Raw genomic sequence first — 20,415 nt, 5'->3', positions numbered from 1 at the left:
AAAACCGTTCACAACAAATATTTAGCCAAAAAAAAAACAGAATCAATTTGTTTGAACTTGGTTAAGATTTGCCAATCAGAATATCCTACAGAGAACATCTTATTTGCAGTGACATAAATTAACGAAAATTTCGGGGTGGGTGAGGGGCTTCATATTCCAATATTTAACGGAGGGGATAAATCTGTTGTTTTTTATTTATTACTCAATGAAAACACCACAATTTTTTTTTTCAAAATCTAAGAGAGGACCAAAAATTCTAGAGAGGGTGCGCATGAAAAAACTGCCATGCACATTAATTCCAATAAATTGACGCGACACACTGCACAATTTTGATATAAACAATACAGGTCTAGCTCTTTTCGTGAAAAATTTGTTTTGAATGTTGTTAACTTTTTACTATGTGAATGCAGACATTGCTGGCAAATGACATTCCTGATATGTTTTTATATGCGAACACTCTCTGTATTAAAATTTCGACAGCATGAAATAGAACATTTGACACGGGTGTGTTTGCGATACATGTTAATTGACCCTGAAGATATAAGTGTATCTCCTGCTATATTTTTACTTATATATTTACAATAATTTCTACTGAAATATGTAAAAAAAGTATTTGACAAGGGTATATTTACATAGTTTCTGTCATGCACGAATGTCTCTTCAAGGGGTGCTGGGAGGATCACTCCCCAATGTAAAATAATCATCACTCCCCAATGTGGAATGGACCCATTGAATTGAAAATAAGATGTTCCAGTGTCCTTTTTCAGATTCAGTTATCAGAGGATGAATACAACCCCCCCCCCCCCGCTTTATACGGTTTTATATATACCGGTACTATTATGGTACTATATACCGGGTAGAGTGATATATCGAACCCGTGGGCGTGGATGGACGAGACCTAAATAAGTAATCAATGACACTGAACATCGATTGAAACTGATGTGAGAAAAAAATCCTATTAAGAATTGATTTTAGAAAACCAATAGCCCGCTATCAATACCATACCCAAGAGGTATTACCAGGTTTGAGTCATCCCCAAATCCAAAAGGCAATTATGATATAAATGATGATGCTTTGTGGTGTAGCTAAAAGAGACCCCTCCCGTTTTTGAATACCGTGCCTGCTTTTCCCTTCAAGTTTTCGTCACAAATCTACCAACATTTCTTTTTCCTAAGTCAGCTATTGGCATCCATAAACTATGCACGCTGATCCAACTAGTTTGGTCCATTCTCTTTTGGGTAATGCTGATATTTGTAACATTTTTCGTTCGCGGAAATGACTTGTAATAGGAGCTTTTGATGCCTACATCAGCTATGTTGTATCTAGTAAAAAAAAAAAAAAAAAAATACTCAATTTCCTCTCTTTCTCGTAAAATTTATTTGGCATCAGATTCGGCAACAGATTTCAACAATTTTGGCATTCGAGGGTGTTTTTTTTTTCGTTGCCACCATAGAAGAATAAATGTGCCTTGTATGGTCCGAAAACGGTACCATATATTGTAAATGAAGTCAAATTCACGCTGTGCACCAGTAACGGATGGTCAATGTTATAGAAGAACTGTACCTATCAGGATACTTTCTAAGGCTCTATTGCAGGAAAAGCCTAACGTTTTATGGATAAAGGTTGAAATATAGTACCCTATTTTTGGCAATTTCTTGGGGGCCAAATCTTTTCGAATTGTGTGGAATAATTCGTAATGAACGATTTAAACGAAATAGGAGCTTCATAGGAGGGGATTAAAGACAAACAGATTGGGTTGGAGGATAAATGTACGCAGCTGTGTTGTTCTCAAATGAGTAGTTGCTGGGATAAGTTTTCAGCAGAGGTAGGTAAACCCGTAAAAATGTAACCGTACTCAGGGTAATCCGATAAAAGCGTATAAAGCCTATAAAAAGAAGTACATTAGTACTACTCATCTGCATTTAAATTAGCATTACTAAATTTTGTCCATAATGTAAATAGATAATAAACTGACGAGGTCAATAATAGCCTTGTAACCCAAATAAAGATAATCCATATGACCCAAATAAAAAGTGCCAGAAAAGGTACATTGGTACTATTCGACTGCTTTTGAATTAGCATTGCCAAGTTTTGTCAGTAAGACAAATAAATGGTAAATAAACGAGGGCAATAGCAGCCTTGTAGCCCAAATATAAAGGTACCGCAAAGGTACATTAGTACTATTCGACTGCTTTTGAATTAGCATTGCCAAGTTTTGTCAGTAAGTTAAATAAATGGTAAATAAACGAGGGCAATAGCAGCCTTGTAGCCCAAATATAAAGGTACCGCAAAGGTACATTAGTACTATTCGACTGCTTTTGAATTAGCATTGCCAAGTTTTGTCAGTAAGACAAATAAATGGTAAATAGACGAGGGCAATAGCAGCCTTGTAGCCCAAATATAAAGGCACATTAGTACTTTTCCTCCTGCTTTTGAATTAGCTTTAGAGAAGTTTGTCCATAAGCCAATAAGTAATAAACAAACATGGGCAGTAATAGCCCTGTAGCCCAAATAAAAGTACAGCGAAAGGTACATTAGTACTATTTGTCTGCTTTTGAATTAGAACTACAAAATTTTGTCCATAAGCAACATAAATAGTAAACAAACAAGGGCAACAATAATAGCGACTGTTTATTTGACCTAAAATGTTCTTTTTAACAAGTTAGAAGTTTCAAAATTACATCACTGTTATAAAAGAGATAAAAATTAATTACAGAATTATAGCTGAACAACCAATTAGACGCCAAATAAACATATCGTGGCACAAATTATATCACTATGCGGAATGTTTTCTTAAAAAAAAGCATTATCTCCTACAGATTAAATTAATTTTTACACAACACATCTAATCACTAGTTTTGTTCTTAGCTTAATCCTTTCACTGGAAATAAGAAAAAATCGCTGAGTCAAAGGGCATAACTGCAAAATATGCACATACCAGGAGAACTTTGATTGAATTTGTCCATATTTTGAGGATGTTCCTCAAGATAGCATTTATATTTTAGAATCCTTTGCTGAGGATAAATATAAAATAATTTGCGGTTCCTTATCTTGTGAATTCTGTGGCATATTTTTCTTGGTAGTTTTTGGAATAATAATATTATTATAATATAATAATTATAATTAATATATATATAACATAATTATTATAATAATAATAATTCTTTTCTTTATATTTATATTGTAGCTTACTCTTCATTTTTTGAGAGAAATAAAGAAAATAAATAAATATAACTTCCTTTTTTGTTGTTGATAATTTGACAAACTTCAAATTCATCACCACCATACATACTAATTCCTTTTATTCACCCTCATTATTAACATCAGTACTGTTTACATTTCATTTAATTTTTTTCTTTTTTTATTGTTATTCATATCTATTTTTATATATTTCATTGGAACATTTCAATTTTTGTTCATTCCTATGCTGTTATTGTTAGCCTGCCTAACGGAATGGGAATTTTACGTCTGAAATAGACTGTAGACGTCAGCATCTACACAAACATTCGACCTTGATAGGAATAAACCTTGCTTTAACTCGACATGGTGAGTCCAATGGCGCAGTTAGAATTTTTCCATCTACTATACGCTCTAAGATGCGACCTAGCGTTTACAGGTAAAAAGCAAGTTTCAACAGTTTGTCAAAGTCAAAAGCCTGCATATAATAGCCATAGCTTAGTATTTGTGTCTAGAAGAGAAGGGAGAGACAAAGACGGGAAATTGAATTGGATAAAGCTATGGATGAAATTCTTTAGCTTTATCTGTTGTTAGAGGCAATCTAAATTCGTTAAAGGGAATGTAAAACGTAAGGTGATGGTACTGTTAAAGGTAAATTAACTTCCTGTTAGTAGTTTTTTTGAAGTGTATAATTTGATTTCAAAATTATTCGAACATCGATGATATTGAAAAATGTGGCTGGGGTTAATCCGTACGGAGCTTGATCTCGTCTAGGTAGAAAAGTTTACTAGTCAGTGATCGCCAGATACATCGAGATAGAAAAAGTTGAGCCCAACCAATACGGGGTATTATAGAATCACAAAGACAGCATAAAAAAATTTTACGAAAAATCGTAACAATAAGAAAAAAGCTTTTGGAGGCAAGGTTTTAAAAAAAAACAACACTGATGGTTAGGAAGGGTCGTTGTAGGAACGACCACACGACCAGAATAAGACTGGAGGTGAAAACACTATCCTTAAGGACAAAGATTGTGAACTTGTTCCTATTAAAACCGTAATCGAATATAAATAAATTTGCAAAAGAATTCTTTTTTAAGCTAAAAACAACCGTATTTCGTATTATTTTTGACCAAGGATTTTTTGTCAAAATTGATGCTCGAAGAGCGTTCTTTAAGTTGGACTAGTTGAACTCAAGATACTAACTTTGCCAAACTGAATATTTTAAATATTGAATGTGGCGACATAATTGCTGTATAAGCTTAAACTTATAGATCTCACTTAACATGCTTAATAATGAATTAGCCTTAACAAATTTCCTACCATCATCATCCATATTCTACGAGTTTAAAATATTTGCCAAAAAAAAGATTTTAAAAAAATACTAATTATCGTTTAATTTTTCAGTTAACAGAAATATCATTCAAAAGTCAATTCAACAAAGAAAATCCATTGCTGGTTTTAACTTTAATTCACCAATCGTAGAGTAAAATTCTTTATGTGGTTTATTATGGACAATGTTCACAACGTAATCTTAAACGCTCAAAGGAGCCCCCCCCCCCGCTTAAATAAAATTCAGGCCAAGCATAAAGATTCAATTTCTATAAATGTTCAAACACACAGCCCCCCCCCCCCCCTCTAAAATAAAATTCAGCCCAGGCCAAGCATAAAGATTCAATTTCTATAAATGTTCAAACACACAAGAGGATCTACCTGCTTTTTTATCGAGCATCTTTTTTTAATCGGCGCAAGTAAGCAATCATTTAAAAAGGTTTGTAATTCTATTTTAATGCTGATGCATATAATAAATTTCAACCGTCTGAAATTCACCTTTCTAAGAATATCAAAGATGTTACTACGAATATTAAAGTAAAAATTAAGTGAATAAGCAAAAATTTGTACAACTTTACAAGTATCGATTGGATATCGCATTATTGGGTGCGTATTATCTCGCATCAGTCGTTATGAAAACTGCTTACAAAACATGCAACCAAAACATGCAAGGAAACACTATCATAAAATTAAAAATCAACGAATTCCTGTATCACCTTTTTATCGCAGTAACAACTTTGTATCACTGCGAATACGTTTTATACCCAACAAGGTAAGGATATATTAACTACAATCTTCATAATCCACAGATATACACTTTGGCAGAAATGCCTTCTTTGACTAAGCGAAAAAGGACATTAACGAGAAAAGAATTACAATAGCAGCAACATTGAGTAAATCGGTTAATCAACTCATATGCATTAGTTGACAAAAGGGGGGGGTGGTGGTAATCTGAAGCGGAAAAAATTATATCACTAAAGTCATATCCTTTCTATTTGGTAAAGGGGTCTTCTTCCCACTCCACAAACTGCTGTGAATGGTAAAGGCGTCAATTGTGACCGTTAAGGTTTTTGTATGAACTGGTGTAAAGCACTTGCCACCCGAATTGTATCTAAAAGGAAAACAGTAAAGTTAGTAATAATTCGGAATTGTGAAAAATAAGAGGGGGGGGGGAGCCGGCCCAATACGCTGTTAGAGTGCATTGAGGGTGTTTATCGTCAAAGAGTTACTAATAAGTCAGGCGAAATGCAGAAAGATGCAGAAAAACCGCATCCCTCGAATGGTTCAACTAAATTATTCGCTACATGATTAGAGGAAGATTTGAAGCCACAGAGGGAAGAGTAAAAGACTGATTGAAAAAAATGAATGGGGATTTCTTGGAAGATGTCCAAGCTTTAAAGGTCATAGATGGGGGTGCTCACCGGCGTTTTGGTATCAGATATTATAACATTGCATCAAGTCAGCAGTACTGATAGCTCATTGTTATTTTTTCCTTAAGCTCTGACAGCATGTTCTGACAGCGGACGGTACATTTTAACGCTTATAAATGACCAAGCAACGTTGCGATGTGAATTTTGGCGAGTGTTTCGGATTTTAGGGAAATACTCAAAGGTAATTTTTCGAAAATTTTTACATCCTTTGAATACTTATCTAAAAAGGGTGATAACACCACTCCATTTCTAACTATGCATAAATTGAAAATTTGTATCTGTTGAGTTGTTCCTATCAGAACTTGCTTTCAACAGGAAACTAGTCCTGTGTCCTTTTTACTTCATTAAAGATATGCATGTACGAGCATGTACAGGTTATTTCTGAAAGTTCAGTACGTCTTGCTTAAGGCTCATTCACAGTGACAATTTTCTCAGAACATGGTTTAATTTTCGGAATTAGTTGAAATGAAAACCATTCACAACAAATATTTAGCCCAAAAAAAAAAAATCCTCAATTTGTCTTAGCTTGGTTAAGATTTACCGATCAGAATATCTCGAGAACTCCTATTTGCAGTGACAAATTAACGAAAATTTAGGGGAGGGAAAAGGGGCTTTCTGTTCCAATATTTAATGGAGGGGATAAATCTGTCGTTTTTTATTTATTTTTCAATGAAAACACCCCAAAAAGTTTTTTTTCAAATCTAAGAGAAGAAAAAAATTTTGCGCGCATGAAAAAACTGCCATGTGCATTAATTCCAATAAATTGACGCGACACACTACACAATTTTTATGTAAATCATACAAGTCTTGCTCTTTTCGTGAAAAATTTGTTTTGAATGTTGTAAAATTTTTGCTATGTGAATGTAGACATTGCTAAAAAAACCAAAATTAAAGAAAGGGGATTCTTTCCTATTGGACAAATTTGAAGCAAGTTGACAGGTTTTTTTTGGATAGTTCACTAAGGGGGAGCATAAGAGTAATATCAACACCTCCAAGCAATGAGCAGCCAACAAGTTATAAGAAAAGACATTCGAAATGGAGCTAGGAATATTGCCGATACAGCTTAAAGCTTGACAAAAGAAAAAGAAGTTTTCGAGTGACAGAATATAAAAAAAAACTACGGGAAGTAGAGAAGACTATGATTAGACTTAACAAAATAAGAAATGGAAGTAAAAGATAGAATATGGGAGAGGGAAGATACAGTTGGATGGTATTGTATTTTCATGTTCTACGAGTTAAGAAATGGAAAAATAGTGATAAATACTCTCTGTATTAAAATTTCAACAGCACGAAATACAGCATTTGACACGGATATTTTTGAGATACATGTTAATTGACCCTGAAGATATTGGTATGTTTCCTGCTATGTTCTTAATTATATGTTTACTATAATGTCTACTAAAATATGTGAAAACAGTATTTGACAAGGATATGTTTGCCATAATTTCTGTCGCGCACGAATGTGTCTCTTCAAGGGGTGCTGGGAGGATCACTCAGCAATGTAAAATAACATTCATTATAAAATGTTGCTTCATGAAGTGCAACGTCTCGTAACCCTGTGAAAAGAGCCCCTTCCCCTGGGATGGGCAAATGCTACGAGAACGAGAAGCATTACCTTACCTTCAGGTATCAATACTAATTTTTATATTTTTCCTTTGTCTTTTTTTCAAGGTCATAGCTTGCGTTTTTAATTGTCTTTCTTGTCTCCCTTTCTGTTTTATTTACTATTTCTTCAATATCAAGTACTTGCTTTTAGGGTAGTTGAACTTGCACTTTTCTAGGTCGTTTGTTTCCCCAAATTGTTTTTTTTCATTTAACGAAAAAGATATAATCCGCGTTTGAAAATTCTGTCCTGGATAAATCATATCCAGAAAACTTATATATTCGTTCAGTTGTAGACCCGCCGAGTCTTTTTTTTTTTGCTTGTATTTTGATTTCTTCATACTGAAATTCATTTTCAAAAAATCTTACCACTTTCTGCCAGAGGAGTGCAGGTAACTAAGACCGATAATATGAAATTAGAGCTAGCAGGGTCTAGACCCCTTTCCCACTCTTCTGCAAAACCCAGTAAAATTATATTTAAGCATGTACTTTGCCAGTATGATTATTTCAGCCTTTTTCAAGTACTGCATTTATTGACTTTTCCTTGTATATATTTTATTTACTTTACTTTTTCTAAATTGGTAATCTGAAAAATGATACCAAATAATAAATATTCCAAAATCCTTAAGTACACAGAACTGGGGATACCTTCACAGAGGGAGGAGGAGTATCTATTAAGACAGGAACGTACCTAGGGTGCCTCACCCTGAAATGCACTTCCCTGAAATCATGCAATGAAACCACCTATAACAGATTTCTTTAATATCAATTATAATTCGTAATTGTAACCTCACCCCTTTTCATATTCCAGGAATGGGGGGTCCCGTCTTTGGGAAGCCCTTCCCTAAACAAGAGAAGTTTTTACTTACTTGAAAAATTTGTCAAACATATTCTCTGTCACTTGTTTGGGTCCATTTCCCCATAGTTTGATTACTTCTTCTGATTCTGGGAAGTACTCATAAAGAGCACGGAACTGAGAACTGGCATCTCGGAAAAGGACAAGGAAATGCTTGGCATCTGATGCGGCAATCTCTTCTAAAACTTGCTGTTTACTCTGACGATTAACAGCTCCAGGGAAGATGCAATATTCGACAGCGTTTAAGATAATACTGCGGTTAGATTTGGCTGTTGGCTGTTTAAACAGTCGAGGCCCTGAAATAATTTTAAAAGTATGTTAAAATTTTTAAACTTTTTTCATCGGGTATTAGCGAAAAAAGATACATCGTTGCGCTATAAATGAAATGGCAAGTTTGTAATGGTAATTAAATTCTCCTAGGTTTAGATTGTGGATACAATTTAAATGTCCTAGATAAAAAAATCAGCAATAAAAGAATGATTTTTTGGAGGTGTTGAGAGTTCCGAGGATGGGTTTGAAATGGGACGGTAACCAGAAGATGGATCAAGTGGATGGCTTTACTTACCCGGATAGAAATATCAGTAAAGATGGTAGATGCAAACTAGATGTAAAAGGTGGACTAGGAAAGGGCAAGGGTGTTTTTTTCATAGTTGAAAGAGTTTGGAAGAATAGAAAGATAACTCGACGAACCAAGGCTAACATATTGGAAAATACAGTGATGACAGGGGTCAAGAATGGTCCTGAAACGGAACACTTTGGAAGACGGAAAAGGACTTGTTAGATGTTTTCCAGAGGAATTGTCTACGGACAGTTTTAGGCACCCATTCGACTGACCGTGTATCAGACAACAAGCTGTACGAAAATGTGTTCTATACCCCGTTTTAGGACTATAATAAGAGAAAGGCTGTAATGTCGAGGACACGTTTAACGGATTCAAGGTTCAAGGTTCTTTTATTATAACCAATATATACAAAATAGTAGGTAACTCAAGGCTGAGAGTATAGCTCGAATGCAATTGAGCTACCTTTAAGAAACACTAAATATGCACAAAATTAAAAATAAATACTTCTCTTAACCAAACTTGACAGAAATAAATAAGAAACAAATCCCGTGCCGTACGATACCACTTCCATCCTCCGCGCACCATCCTGAGACACAATTAAATTTACAACTTAAAACCAAGTGAGTCATAAGACATCTGGAGGCCTCATGGGCGAACCCCAGAGACCAACCCAATACTAAAAAAAAAATTATAAACATCCTTAAAAAAAAAAAAAAAAAAAAAAAAAAAAAAATCATATTATTTAGATTTATAACTTTCAATCAGCACTCTTTTCAACTTCCGTCTTATAGCATCTATGCTTACATTAAAATCAATCTCATTTTTCAATCTTTCCCAATGTAGAGGAATCAAATACCTCAGGCAAAAACGCGACCTCTCTGTAACTACCTTAGGAGTCCGCAGATTATATTTACCACGGGTTTCAACTTGTGAAGATGAAGGAGAAGAAATAAGACCCATCGATGCAAAATATCTGGGGAGCTTTTCTCGTTCAAGCTTAATCTTAAACATAACACTTAAAAATTGGATACTTTGCCGAACAGGAAGAATATTATGAAGTGAAAAAAGGGTCTCTGTTGTGGATTTTAAGGGGAAGTTTGATGGCGATGGCAGAAAAGGTTTAAGTATACGAACTGCTTTATTTTGGATAATCTGTAGAGGGGTAACATTACTTTTAAAAGTGTTCAAGAAAATAATAGATGCATAATCAAAATGGGATTGCACAAGGGAAAAGTAAATGGATTTAAGAGCGCAATATGGAAGAAGGTTTTTCAGTCTGCACATTATACCAACTCCACGGGCAGACTTTGCTCTAACCTGATTAATTTGCTCTTTCCATGACAAATTCTCATCAAACACAACTCCCAAATATCTTATCAATACAACCCTTTCAATAACAGACTCAGGTTCATTCGCAGAAATGGAAACTGATTCTATATCTGGAAACTTGTGACCCGTCCTGCTGTAAACAATAAACTTAGTCTTCTTTCTATTCAGAACTAGTCTATTATCAGAGAGCCAAGTAGACAATCTATCATATGCGGATGTTAAATTGACCACTAGCTCTTCACGAGATTTACCAGAAACGGTTGCTGCAGTGTCGTCAGCAAACTGAGTGTCTATAGAAGAAACTCCAGTAGCTGAGCATAAATCATTAACGTAAACTAGGAAAAGCAGAGGTCCTAATACGGATCCCTGGGGAACACCAACCTTATCTGACTGCTGTAAAGAATCAGATCTAAAACCATTATATATAAGTATCTGCTGCCTCCCATGAAGATACGATTCAAGTAACCTAAGGCAATTACCACGAATACCAGCATTCGAAAGCTTATACAAAAGAATTTCATGAGAAATGGAATCAAAAGCTTTCTGTATGTCTAAAAATATAGTTGCAGGCGTTTCTCCACGGTCAAGACAATCATTAATATGTTGGACAATAATAGCCATAGGATGATCACTGCAATGCTCTTTTCTAAATCCAAACTGAAGTTTAGAAATGTAATCAAATTTCTCAAAAAAAGAATAAATTCTGTTATACAGTGCTCGCTCTACAACCTTCGAAAAAGCAGAGAGTATCGATATAGGACAATAATTAGCAGGAAGCCTCGGGTCATCACCTTTATGTAGGGCCACAATTCTTGCTGATTTAAATGTTGAAGGATATACACCAGTTACAAATATAAGATTAATAATGTGGCATAAAACCGGTGACATAACTGGGAATATTTCTTTGACCAAATTAGTAGAAGATCCATCAAGGGCTTCAGATGAACCGTTCTTCATTTTAGATATGATCTGTTTTAGTTCAATTTCAGTAACCGGGGAAAGGAACATGCTTTTATCAGAGGGAAGGGGCATGTGATCTTTAAATAAATCATTGTTATTATTATTTGGAGAAACATGAGATGCATTAGCTGTTTTTTCACCGATGCTTACAAAATGAGCATTGAGCAAGTTCACTATTTCCTGCTTATCGGAAGAAAAAGTACCATCACCACGTAACATTTCATTCGGAAATGAAGATTTTTGAGACCTTCCCAACAGAGAGTTAATAAGTCTCCAAGTATGTTTTTGATCCCCACGAGCTTCTACAAATGATTTTTCAAAATATCTAGCTTTTGATTTCCGAATTAACTGTGTCAGGACATTTTTATACTTTTTAAACTCTTCTTTATTTTTAGTAGATGGGAATGACATAGATATTTTAAATAGCTTATTTTTTATTGAAATAGAGTGTAGAAGCCCGCGTGAGATCCATGGTTTTTTAGGGAGTGTATATTTTTTTATTTTAATGCGTCTCAATGGACATGCTTCATCCAAGCACTCACGGAAATATTTTAAAAACAGAGCCGTAGAAATCTCAGGGCATTCAAATTCTAGAATTGCAGTCCATTCATTTAAATACAAAAGGTTCCTTAATTTATCCATTCCTTCTTTATCAATTTTTCGAGTTTGTTTAAATTCCGAAAATTTTGGTCTGTGATTAATTCCAACATCCGCAACTACCACACAATGGTCAGAAACATCTGTAAATATAATATGCGAAAGAGTAACGGGGATAGTAGAAAAAATATTATCAATGAGAGTAGCCGTATCTTCCGTAACCCGGGTAGCAGACCTGCATGATGGTAAAAGTGATTTTGATAGGTTCATGCACAGAAACTCAAGCGATTTTTCATGCAAATGATTAGAAATTCCCGGTCTATTTGTCTGAGCTAACAATAAATTAATATTAAAATCACCCATCACCAGAACTTGCTCAGAATTCAAATTAGTCACATCTTCAATGAAGCATTCATAAATTCGCAAAAACTCTTGTAGCGAAGCCGATGGTGATCGATAAACAACACAAACAAGGACTTTCCTATTATCAATCACACACTCAATGCAAATGCTCTCAAAGGTCATCTCTTGGTCATGCTTAGATAGTTGCGTCTTCACAACAAATAGAATATCATCCCGAACAAAAAGTCCAACTCCGCCACCCTGTCTATTTTCCCTATTATTAGATATAAATTTAAACCCATCACAATTCATGAATTCTGCATTTTCATTACTTAAAAACGTTTCACATAGGCCTAAGATACTTACGATATGGTTACAAAGTAACTACGAAACAAACTCGTGGCTACTAGCCAAACCTCTGCAGTTTAAAAGTGCTGATCTTAAGTTCCCATCAAATACAGGTGTTCCTAAATCCCCTTCAAATAAAAAATCAGTAGCAGGAAGGCTAGCTAAATGATCATCATAAACACCTTTAGCAAAAGGGGAAAAATCATAATAAATATTTTTTAGATCAAGCTGATCATCGAGGCGGCTCCCCAATCCTCCCCCAGACTCCCCACTACTCACGTGCTATATATAAATTTCATCTTTACCTTATGTCCCAGGCAGGCACGACGGAAAAAATGGAAATGGCACCGCACCACTAATCAGGCAAATCGGGTAAAAAAGTGGCAGAGAACAAACAAGACCTCGAAACCTGATTTTTTTCACTAGACCTACTAACACTAGAAAACTAAAAAAAAGATCATACGCAAAAAACGAGGATGTAGAACCCAACATGTACACAACACTGTGACAGAAGTGGCAAGAAAATCAATCAAAATGTCTATCACAATACTAATAATAATCACAAAGGGACAGCAATAACTAGTCCATCACTCTTTCCCAGGGTGACGAGGCCGTGGATTTGGATTCAAGCCAAAGCTTCGAGCCCTTCTGTTTAACACGCGTAAACTTTGCGGAATCTGATTCACGTAAATCCTTTGCTTTCGCAAGAAGTTCATTTCGAATAGCGTTTAGCTTGGGGGGAAGATCCGTGCACACACGAATGCCGCTCCCCTTCAATTTACGAACTGAGTTGAGAATCCTCTGAATGTTCTGTTCGTTTACAACCGAGATAAATATAGGTGCCGGACGAGGCCTTCGATTAGTAACGTTAACGGAACCACCAAGCATACGGTAGCACTTCGTAATCTGAATGGGGTCGCTTATCTCCATTGTATCAGATAAAAAAAATTTCACATTTTCTTCAACTGTTTGAGACAGCCGCTCAGTAGGCATGCCATGAATTAACAAATTTAATTTGCGGTCCTTGACATCACTTTCCAGTACCTGATTCTCCAGTTGATCACACCTTAATTTTTGATCCTCCAACTCCTTTTCCAGTTGGCCAATTTTTATATCTCGATCGGAGGCATCCTCTTTTAGCGTAGCTATTTCCCCTGTAAGGGACTGAATGGACTTGTTGATGTCTCTTTGAGAACGGATTACGGCATCAAGTTTTTCCGTTAAAATCTTCACTGCTTCATCAAAGTTCTTTTGTGATACTGCCATAATGATTGCAATAAAGCCACTTCCTTATTGATTTAATTCAGCATGTAATCAAGCACAGGTAAAAAGTAAATCTCCGGGTGAGCCAAAACCGGTTAGTTATTTCACTTTGCAATGCGACAATAAAATCCAGTCAAACCAGTCCAATTAGTTTTATCCTTTTTAGACTAAATGGTCTTCACACCACGAAGACAAATGAGACGAATTATCGAGAACGCCGTCCAATTGAGTCCAATCGTCCAATAAAGAACGCGCTTTTTTTTATCGAGATCACAATTCATCTAGCACGAAATTAAGAGTAGGTTGTCCCAAAAGAACTCCTTGGGAGGCAGTAAAAAGTGAAGCCTTTAGTTGATTGGGGTGGAGGCGGAGCAAGCGCAGTTGTATTGGCCTCAGGCACAATGATACTACAGGGAATTGTGGTAAGTAGTAGGAGTAGCAATAGCAGTAATTAAGGTTAATTAGTTCCTTGATGTTATTACTTGAATTAAGATTAAAGATATTAAGATAGAAATTAATTCTATTAATTAAGATAGAAAAGAATTAAGATAAACTGTTGTAGTCGAAGTCTCCTTAATTTAAGTATGAAAAAGAAAGTGTAAATAATGCGGACTTTTCAGTAATTTATTGGCTAGAAATGCTTAAGTCACTTCCAATAGGTGACCTTTTCCTCAAAACGGCTAGGCCCCACCCTATCCATCCCAATACCATCTGTTAGATCTTCCGAGAGAATTAGCGGTCTGAAAAAAACAGCGATGCCTTCCTTGAATACTAACCAAATTATAATACTTTTTGTGGTTTCGTCAGTCAGCAAAGTCCAGTAGGTCACACAAAAGAAATAAAATAGGAGCGGTTTGTTCCTTGTCCGAAATTAAAAAAAAAAAAAAAAACTCTTACCTAGATATTCGGTACTGGCGGTAGAGCCGGCATCGCTGGCATTATCATCTATCAGCAGATTACTTCGCTGTTTGACTAGACCCTGGGGAAGGGAGCCTGGACCTAACACAAAAAAACAATTAGAATAAATTTATGTAGCACATATCGTAGCTGCTTCTGCAGATCCACGATGCAGTGACGTAGCTGCAACATAGCTGCAATAATAGCTATGAAAATGATATTCAAGTTTCCACGACTGGAAGTCTTTCTGGAAGAAGCTATTAAAATCGTTGAAAGACTTAAGGACTCGAGGTGGCTGCAACAGCAGCTATGAAGATGATGCTTAGGTTTATACGAATGGAAGTCTTGCTGGAAGAAGCTATTAAAATCGTTGAAAGACTTAAGGACTCGAGGTGGATGCAACAGCAGCTATGAAGATGATGCTTAGGTTTATACGAATGGAAGTCTTGCTGGAAGAAGCTATTAAAATCGTTGAAAGACTTAAGCGCACCGATCTAAACATGCCTGTGCGCAATTTGTGTGCCCATAAAATACATTTATAGCCCAAGCCTAACCATTTATAGCCCAAGCCTAACCATTTTATGTTATCTGAATCTTTAACAAAAAAAACAAAAAACAATTATAATAAATTTATGTAGCACATATCGTAGCTGCTTCTGCAGATCCACGATGCAGTGACGTAGCTGCAACATAGCTGCAATAATAGCTATGAAAATGATATTCAAGTTTCCACGACTGGAAGTCTTTCTGGAAGAAGCTATTAAAATCGTTGAAAGACTTAAGGACTCGAGGTGGCTGCAACAGCAGCTATGAAGATGATGCTTAGGTTTATACGAATGGAAGTCTTGCTGGAAGAAGCTATTAAAATCGTTGAAAGACTTAAGGACTCGAGGTGGCTGCAACAGCAGCTATGAAGATGATGCTTAGGTTTATACGAATGGAAGTCTTGCTGGAAGAAGCTATTAAAATCGTTTAAAGACTTAAGGACTCGAGGTGGATGCAACAGCAGCTATGAAGATGATGCTTAGGTTTATACGAATGGAAGTCTTGCTGGAAGAAGCTATTAAAATCATCGAAAGACTTAAGCGCACCGATCTAAACATGCCTGTGCGCAATTTGTGTGCCTATGTTACACAAATAAAGAAACATTATGCTAGGATTTTTGTTCAGGGGGGAGGGTACAAAAACTTTTAAAAAATGCAAAAAAATTTATTTACATGTTTTTTTGTCACATTTTTACGAGTCGGAAAAAAAGTTTCGGGGATAGGGGGTGGGGGGTTGAAACTCCCAACTCCCCCTAAATATGGCCTAGACCAGTACTTAAGATTCCTACGCAATATATACATAACTAATAAATATTCCACTTACATAAATATACATTGCAACTACCTTACCCTTCACGCATTGCAGCGATGTGAAAAGACAAGAAATTTAATGAAAATTCCCCCCTGCAGAAAATTTTCTCCACATTTATCATTAAAGGGTTGGCGTGGTAGGGGGGTTAGGTGCCCTAAAGTCACTTTCGACTATTATAAAGAGCACTAGCCCTTTAAATTTCCAATCAAGTGAACTCTTTTTGAAGTTTCTACGACAACAAATGGCCATCTCAAAATTCCTATCAAATGCATTAGGGAAAATACGATGTGTGGGGAGGGGGGTATCCATCCTACGATCATTCTGAATCTTAAAAAGGGCACTAAAACTTTGATTAAAAATCCAATGAGCCCCCTCCAAAGTTTATATGGTAATCCTTTGTCTATAAACCTTATATACCCCCAGGGCATACCTTACAAAAAGCTGTAGGGGGTATCATCCACAAAAACATAATTTCCGGACCTTTCAACTACTTTGAACAAAATGGCTATCTCGAAATTTTGATTGGGTATGTTTGAGAAAATGGTGGGTACGGAAGGTGGGTTAGTTGCACTCCAATCAATTTCCCCTTTCAATTTTAATCGATTGAATTCTTTTCGAAGTTTCTACGACAAAAATGACTATCTCAAAAGTTCTATAAGATCAATTTCAGGAAAATACAAGGTTGAGTGGGGGGAGAGGCATCCACCCTCCGATCACTCTGAATCTTAAAAAAAGGTACTAGAACTTCTGATAACCAATTCAATGAGCCCCTTCCGAAGTTTACACAATCACCCCCTCTATATGTACCTTATATGCCCCAGGACATAACTTATGGGCAAAATTATTATCTCAAAATTTTGATTGGATGTGTTTGGGAAAATGGTGGGCGTGGAAGGAGGATTAGTTGCCCTCAAATCACTTTCGACTATTTAAAAGGGCACTAAGCCTTTCATTTTCCAGTCGAATAAGCCTTTTTCGAAGTTTCTACGACATTGAGATGCATTTCGGGAAAATACGAGGTGTGTGGGGGGAGATATCCTCCCATCACTCTGAATCTCAAAAAGCGCACTAAAACTTCTGATTAGCAATGCAATAAGTCCCTTCCAAGGTTTATACGATCATTCCTTCTGTATATAAACCTTATATGCCCCCAGGGCATTGCTTACAACTCTTGCCCTGAGGGCTGTAGAGGGGGGGGGGGGGGTCATCCTCAAATACTTAATTTCCGGACCTTTCAACTACGTTGCACAAAAAAAATATCTCAAAATTTTGACTGGATGTGTTTTGGGATGTGTTTCGGAACACATAGCCCTTAGAATTTCCAGTCAAATGAGCCCTTTTTAAAGTTTCTACGGCAACTCCTTCGATACGCAGTGCCCTGGTCAAAAAAACAGAAAAAAAGTAATAATAATACATTGTGTCCACATCTCTCTTTACTTAGGCAGCGCAATAACGCTGCCTATTATAGAGCCCTTTAAAGTCCTTCATGCTTGTTCGTTACATGTTATCCAATATACGAAAATTCAAAGACAACCAGAATGTCTAAACAGAAAACATAATCCAAAATTTCTTTTTAGAATGCATTTTTTTTTTAATTTGCCACACGGTCCTTCAGACCAATCTTAAGGCAGGCACGTGCCCAGTTTTTTTTTTTTTTGGGGGGGGGGTCAAAATTTAAAAATTTCAGGGTAATAATGATAAAAATGAAAAATCATTTGACAATTTGAGTAAGAAGTGCCCATAAATTCAAGAAAAAGCTTCGGATTTCAGGGGGAAGAACCCTAGGTACGTTCCTATCTTAATAGATGCCCCTCCTCCATCTGTGAAGGTATCCCCAGTGCTGCAAACTTTGGAATTGGGAATATTTATTATTTGGTATCATTTTCCTGCTTGCCAATTTAGAAAAGGAAATGCAAATCAAATATATACAAGGCAAAGTCAATAAATACAGTGCTTGAAATATGCTGAAATAATCACTTACTGGCAAAGCACATGCTTAAATATAATTTTATAACCCGTTCGTAAGTTAAAAATTCCTCATTTTTTCTAATGTTTCCGAATTAACCGTCCTTCCACTCTCCCCAAGATGGTCAAATCAGGGAAGTGACTATTTCTAATTTAATCTGGTCGGGTCCCTGATACACCTGCCAAATTCCAGCGACGATCACGTATCTAGTTTTGGATCTTCTTTAGGTAAAAACTAGGAGAGTCCGGGATTCGAACCCGAGACCTCTCGTACCCTTAGCGAGAATCACACCCCTAGACCACAATCGTTTGTTTTATTGGGAAATGAAATTCTTCTCAACTATCTTGTTCGCTCATTCCCCCAGATGGTCAAATCGGGGAAGAGATTATTCCTAATTTAATCTAGTCTGGTCCCTGACACGCCTGCCAACTTTCATTGTCTTAGCTTATCTGGAAGTGCCCAAACTAGCAAATCCCCCCAACTCCCCAAAGAGAGCGGATGTAGTCTGGTTATGTCAATAACGTATCTAGGACATGTCCTTATTCTTCCCACCAAGTTTCATTCCGATCTCTACAGTAAGTGTTTTCCAAGATTTCCGAATTCCCCCCAAAACTCCCCCCAATGTCACCGGATCCGGTCAGGATTTAAAATAAGAGCTCTGAGACACGAGGTGCTTCTAAATATCAAATTTCATTAAGATCTGAAAACCCATTCCTAAGTTAAAAATACCTCATTTTTTCAGATTTTTCCGAATCCCCCCCCCCAAACTCCCCCAAAGAGATCGAATCTGGTCCGGTTATGTCAATCACGTATCTAGGACTTGTGTTTATTTTTGCCAACAAGTATCATCACGATCTCTCCAATCTAAGCGTTTCCCAAGATTTTCGGTTCCCTCCTCCAACCCCCCTCAATGTCACCGGATGCGTTCAGGATTTAAAATAAACGGTCTGAGACACGACTTCCTTCTAAATATTAATTAGGTCCCCCCACTCCCCCAAAGAGAGCGGATCCGATCTAGTTATATCAATCACGTATCTAGGACTAGTGCTTATTTTTCCCACCAAGTTTCATCTCGATCTCTCCACTAAACGTTTTCCGAGATTTCAGGTTTCCCCCTTCAACTCCCCACAATGTCACCAGATCCGGTCAGGATTTAAAATAAAGGCTCTGAGACACGATATCCTTCTAAATATCAAATTTCATAAGATCCGATCACCCGTTCGTAAGTTAAAAATACCTCATTTTTCCAATTTTTCCGAATTAACCGTCCCCCCACACCCCCCCGTTGGTTGGATTGGGGTAACGACTATTTCTAATCTAATCTGGTCTGGTCCCTGATACACCTGCTAAATTTCATCATCCTAGTTTATCTGGACGTGCCAAAACTAGCAAAACCGGGACAGACAGACCAACAGACCGACAGAAATTGCGATCGCTATATGTCACTTGGTAAATACCAAGAGCCATAAAAAGACTAGACAGGTCTACAACTTAAGGAATATATAAATTTTTCCGGATATAATTTACCCAAGACAGAATTTCCGAACACGGGTTATATCTCTTTCGTTAGATGAACAATATAATCGGGGGAAACAAAAGACCTAGAAAAGTGCTAGTTCAACTACCCTAAAAGCAAGTACTTAGTACTGGAGAAATAGTTAATAAAACAGAAAGGGAGAAAGAAAGACAATTAAAAACGCAAGCTATGACTTTAAAAAAAGAGAAAGGAAAAATATAAAAATTAGCATTGATACCTGAAGGTGAGGTAATGCTTCTCGTTCTCATAGCATTACCCATCCCAGGGGAAGGGGCTCTTTTCACAGGATTACGAGATGTTGTATTTCCCTCATATTCGTTTTCGTTATTATTACTCGAGCCTAGAAAAATACAATAATGTGAAAATAATAAACAAGTTCATTTACGAAGCTTCTTCTGCCAAAATGTTTTTCTTAAATTTTGTTCGTATGAATGTAAACATTGGTGGTCAATCAGAAAACTATTCTTAAATAGAAGTCATATTGAGAAAAAGTAAATTAACATAATAGAGTTGAAAGCAAAGAATGAGGATTCATTACTGTTGAACACATTTAGACAAGCACCCAAATTTAAGACAAGTTGACAGGGGATTTATAAATTATGAAAATATAGAAGCATAAACGATGCAGCATAAAAGCAGATGACCTATCTGCTGTAATGTCAATCAACGAAAATTTAGGGGAAATCAATTTCCAGGGGGGGAGGGGGTCGAATTTGTCGCTTCTTTTTTTAATAAAAATACCCGATAACTGTATTTTTTTATCTAGGGGAGGGAGGCAAAAAAAATTCTAGGGAGGGTACACATCGAAAAACACTGCCATACGCATCATTTTCTGTAAATTCACATGACACAACGCACATTTTGC

At 36.4% G+C, this 20,415-nt stretch overlaps 1 protein-coding gene across 6 annotated transcripts in view; it reads right to left on the bottom strand.

The window, feature by feature from the left end:
- Positions 1-2,618: 2,618 nt before the first annotated feature.
- LOC136031781 (uncharacterized) overlaps positions 2,619-20,415 on the bottom strand; it is a 163,571-nt gene continuing 145,774 nt past the window's right edge. For all 6 annotated transcript variants that reach the window (XM_065711554.1, XM_065711555.1, XM_065711558.1 and 3 more), the window contains 4 exons: positions 19,768-19,890; positions 14,692-14,793; positions 8,407-8,689; positions 2,619-5,616 (listed from right to left, as the gene is read on the bottom strand). In XM_065711554.1, the coding sequence (XP_065567626.1) occupies positions 5,472-5,616; positions 8,407-8,689; positions 14,692-14,793; positions 19,768-19,890 (653 nt within the window). In that variant the 3' untranslated portion in view covers positions 2,619-5,471. The remainder of the gene's footprint in view (positions 5,617-8,406; positions 8,690-14,691; positions 14,794-19,767; positions 19,891-20,415) is intronic.

This window comes from Artemia franciscana, chromosome 10, assembly GCF_032884065.1.
Source record: "Artemia franciscana chromosome 10, ASM3288406v1, whole genome shotgun sequence".
In the NCBI taxonomy this organism is placed as follows: Eukaryota; Metazoa; Arthropoda; class Branchiopoda; order Anostraca; family Artemiidae; genus Artemia; species Artemia franciscana.
Note: the sequence above shows the minus strand (reverse complement) of the source record. Positions and strands in the feature narration are given on the sequence as shown.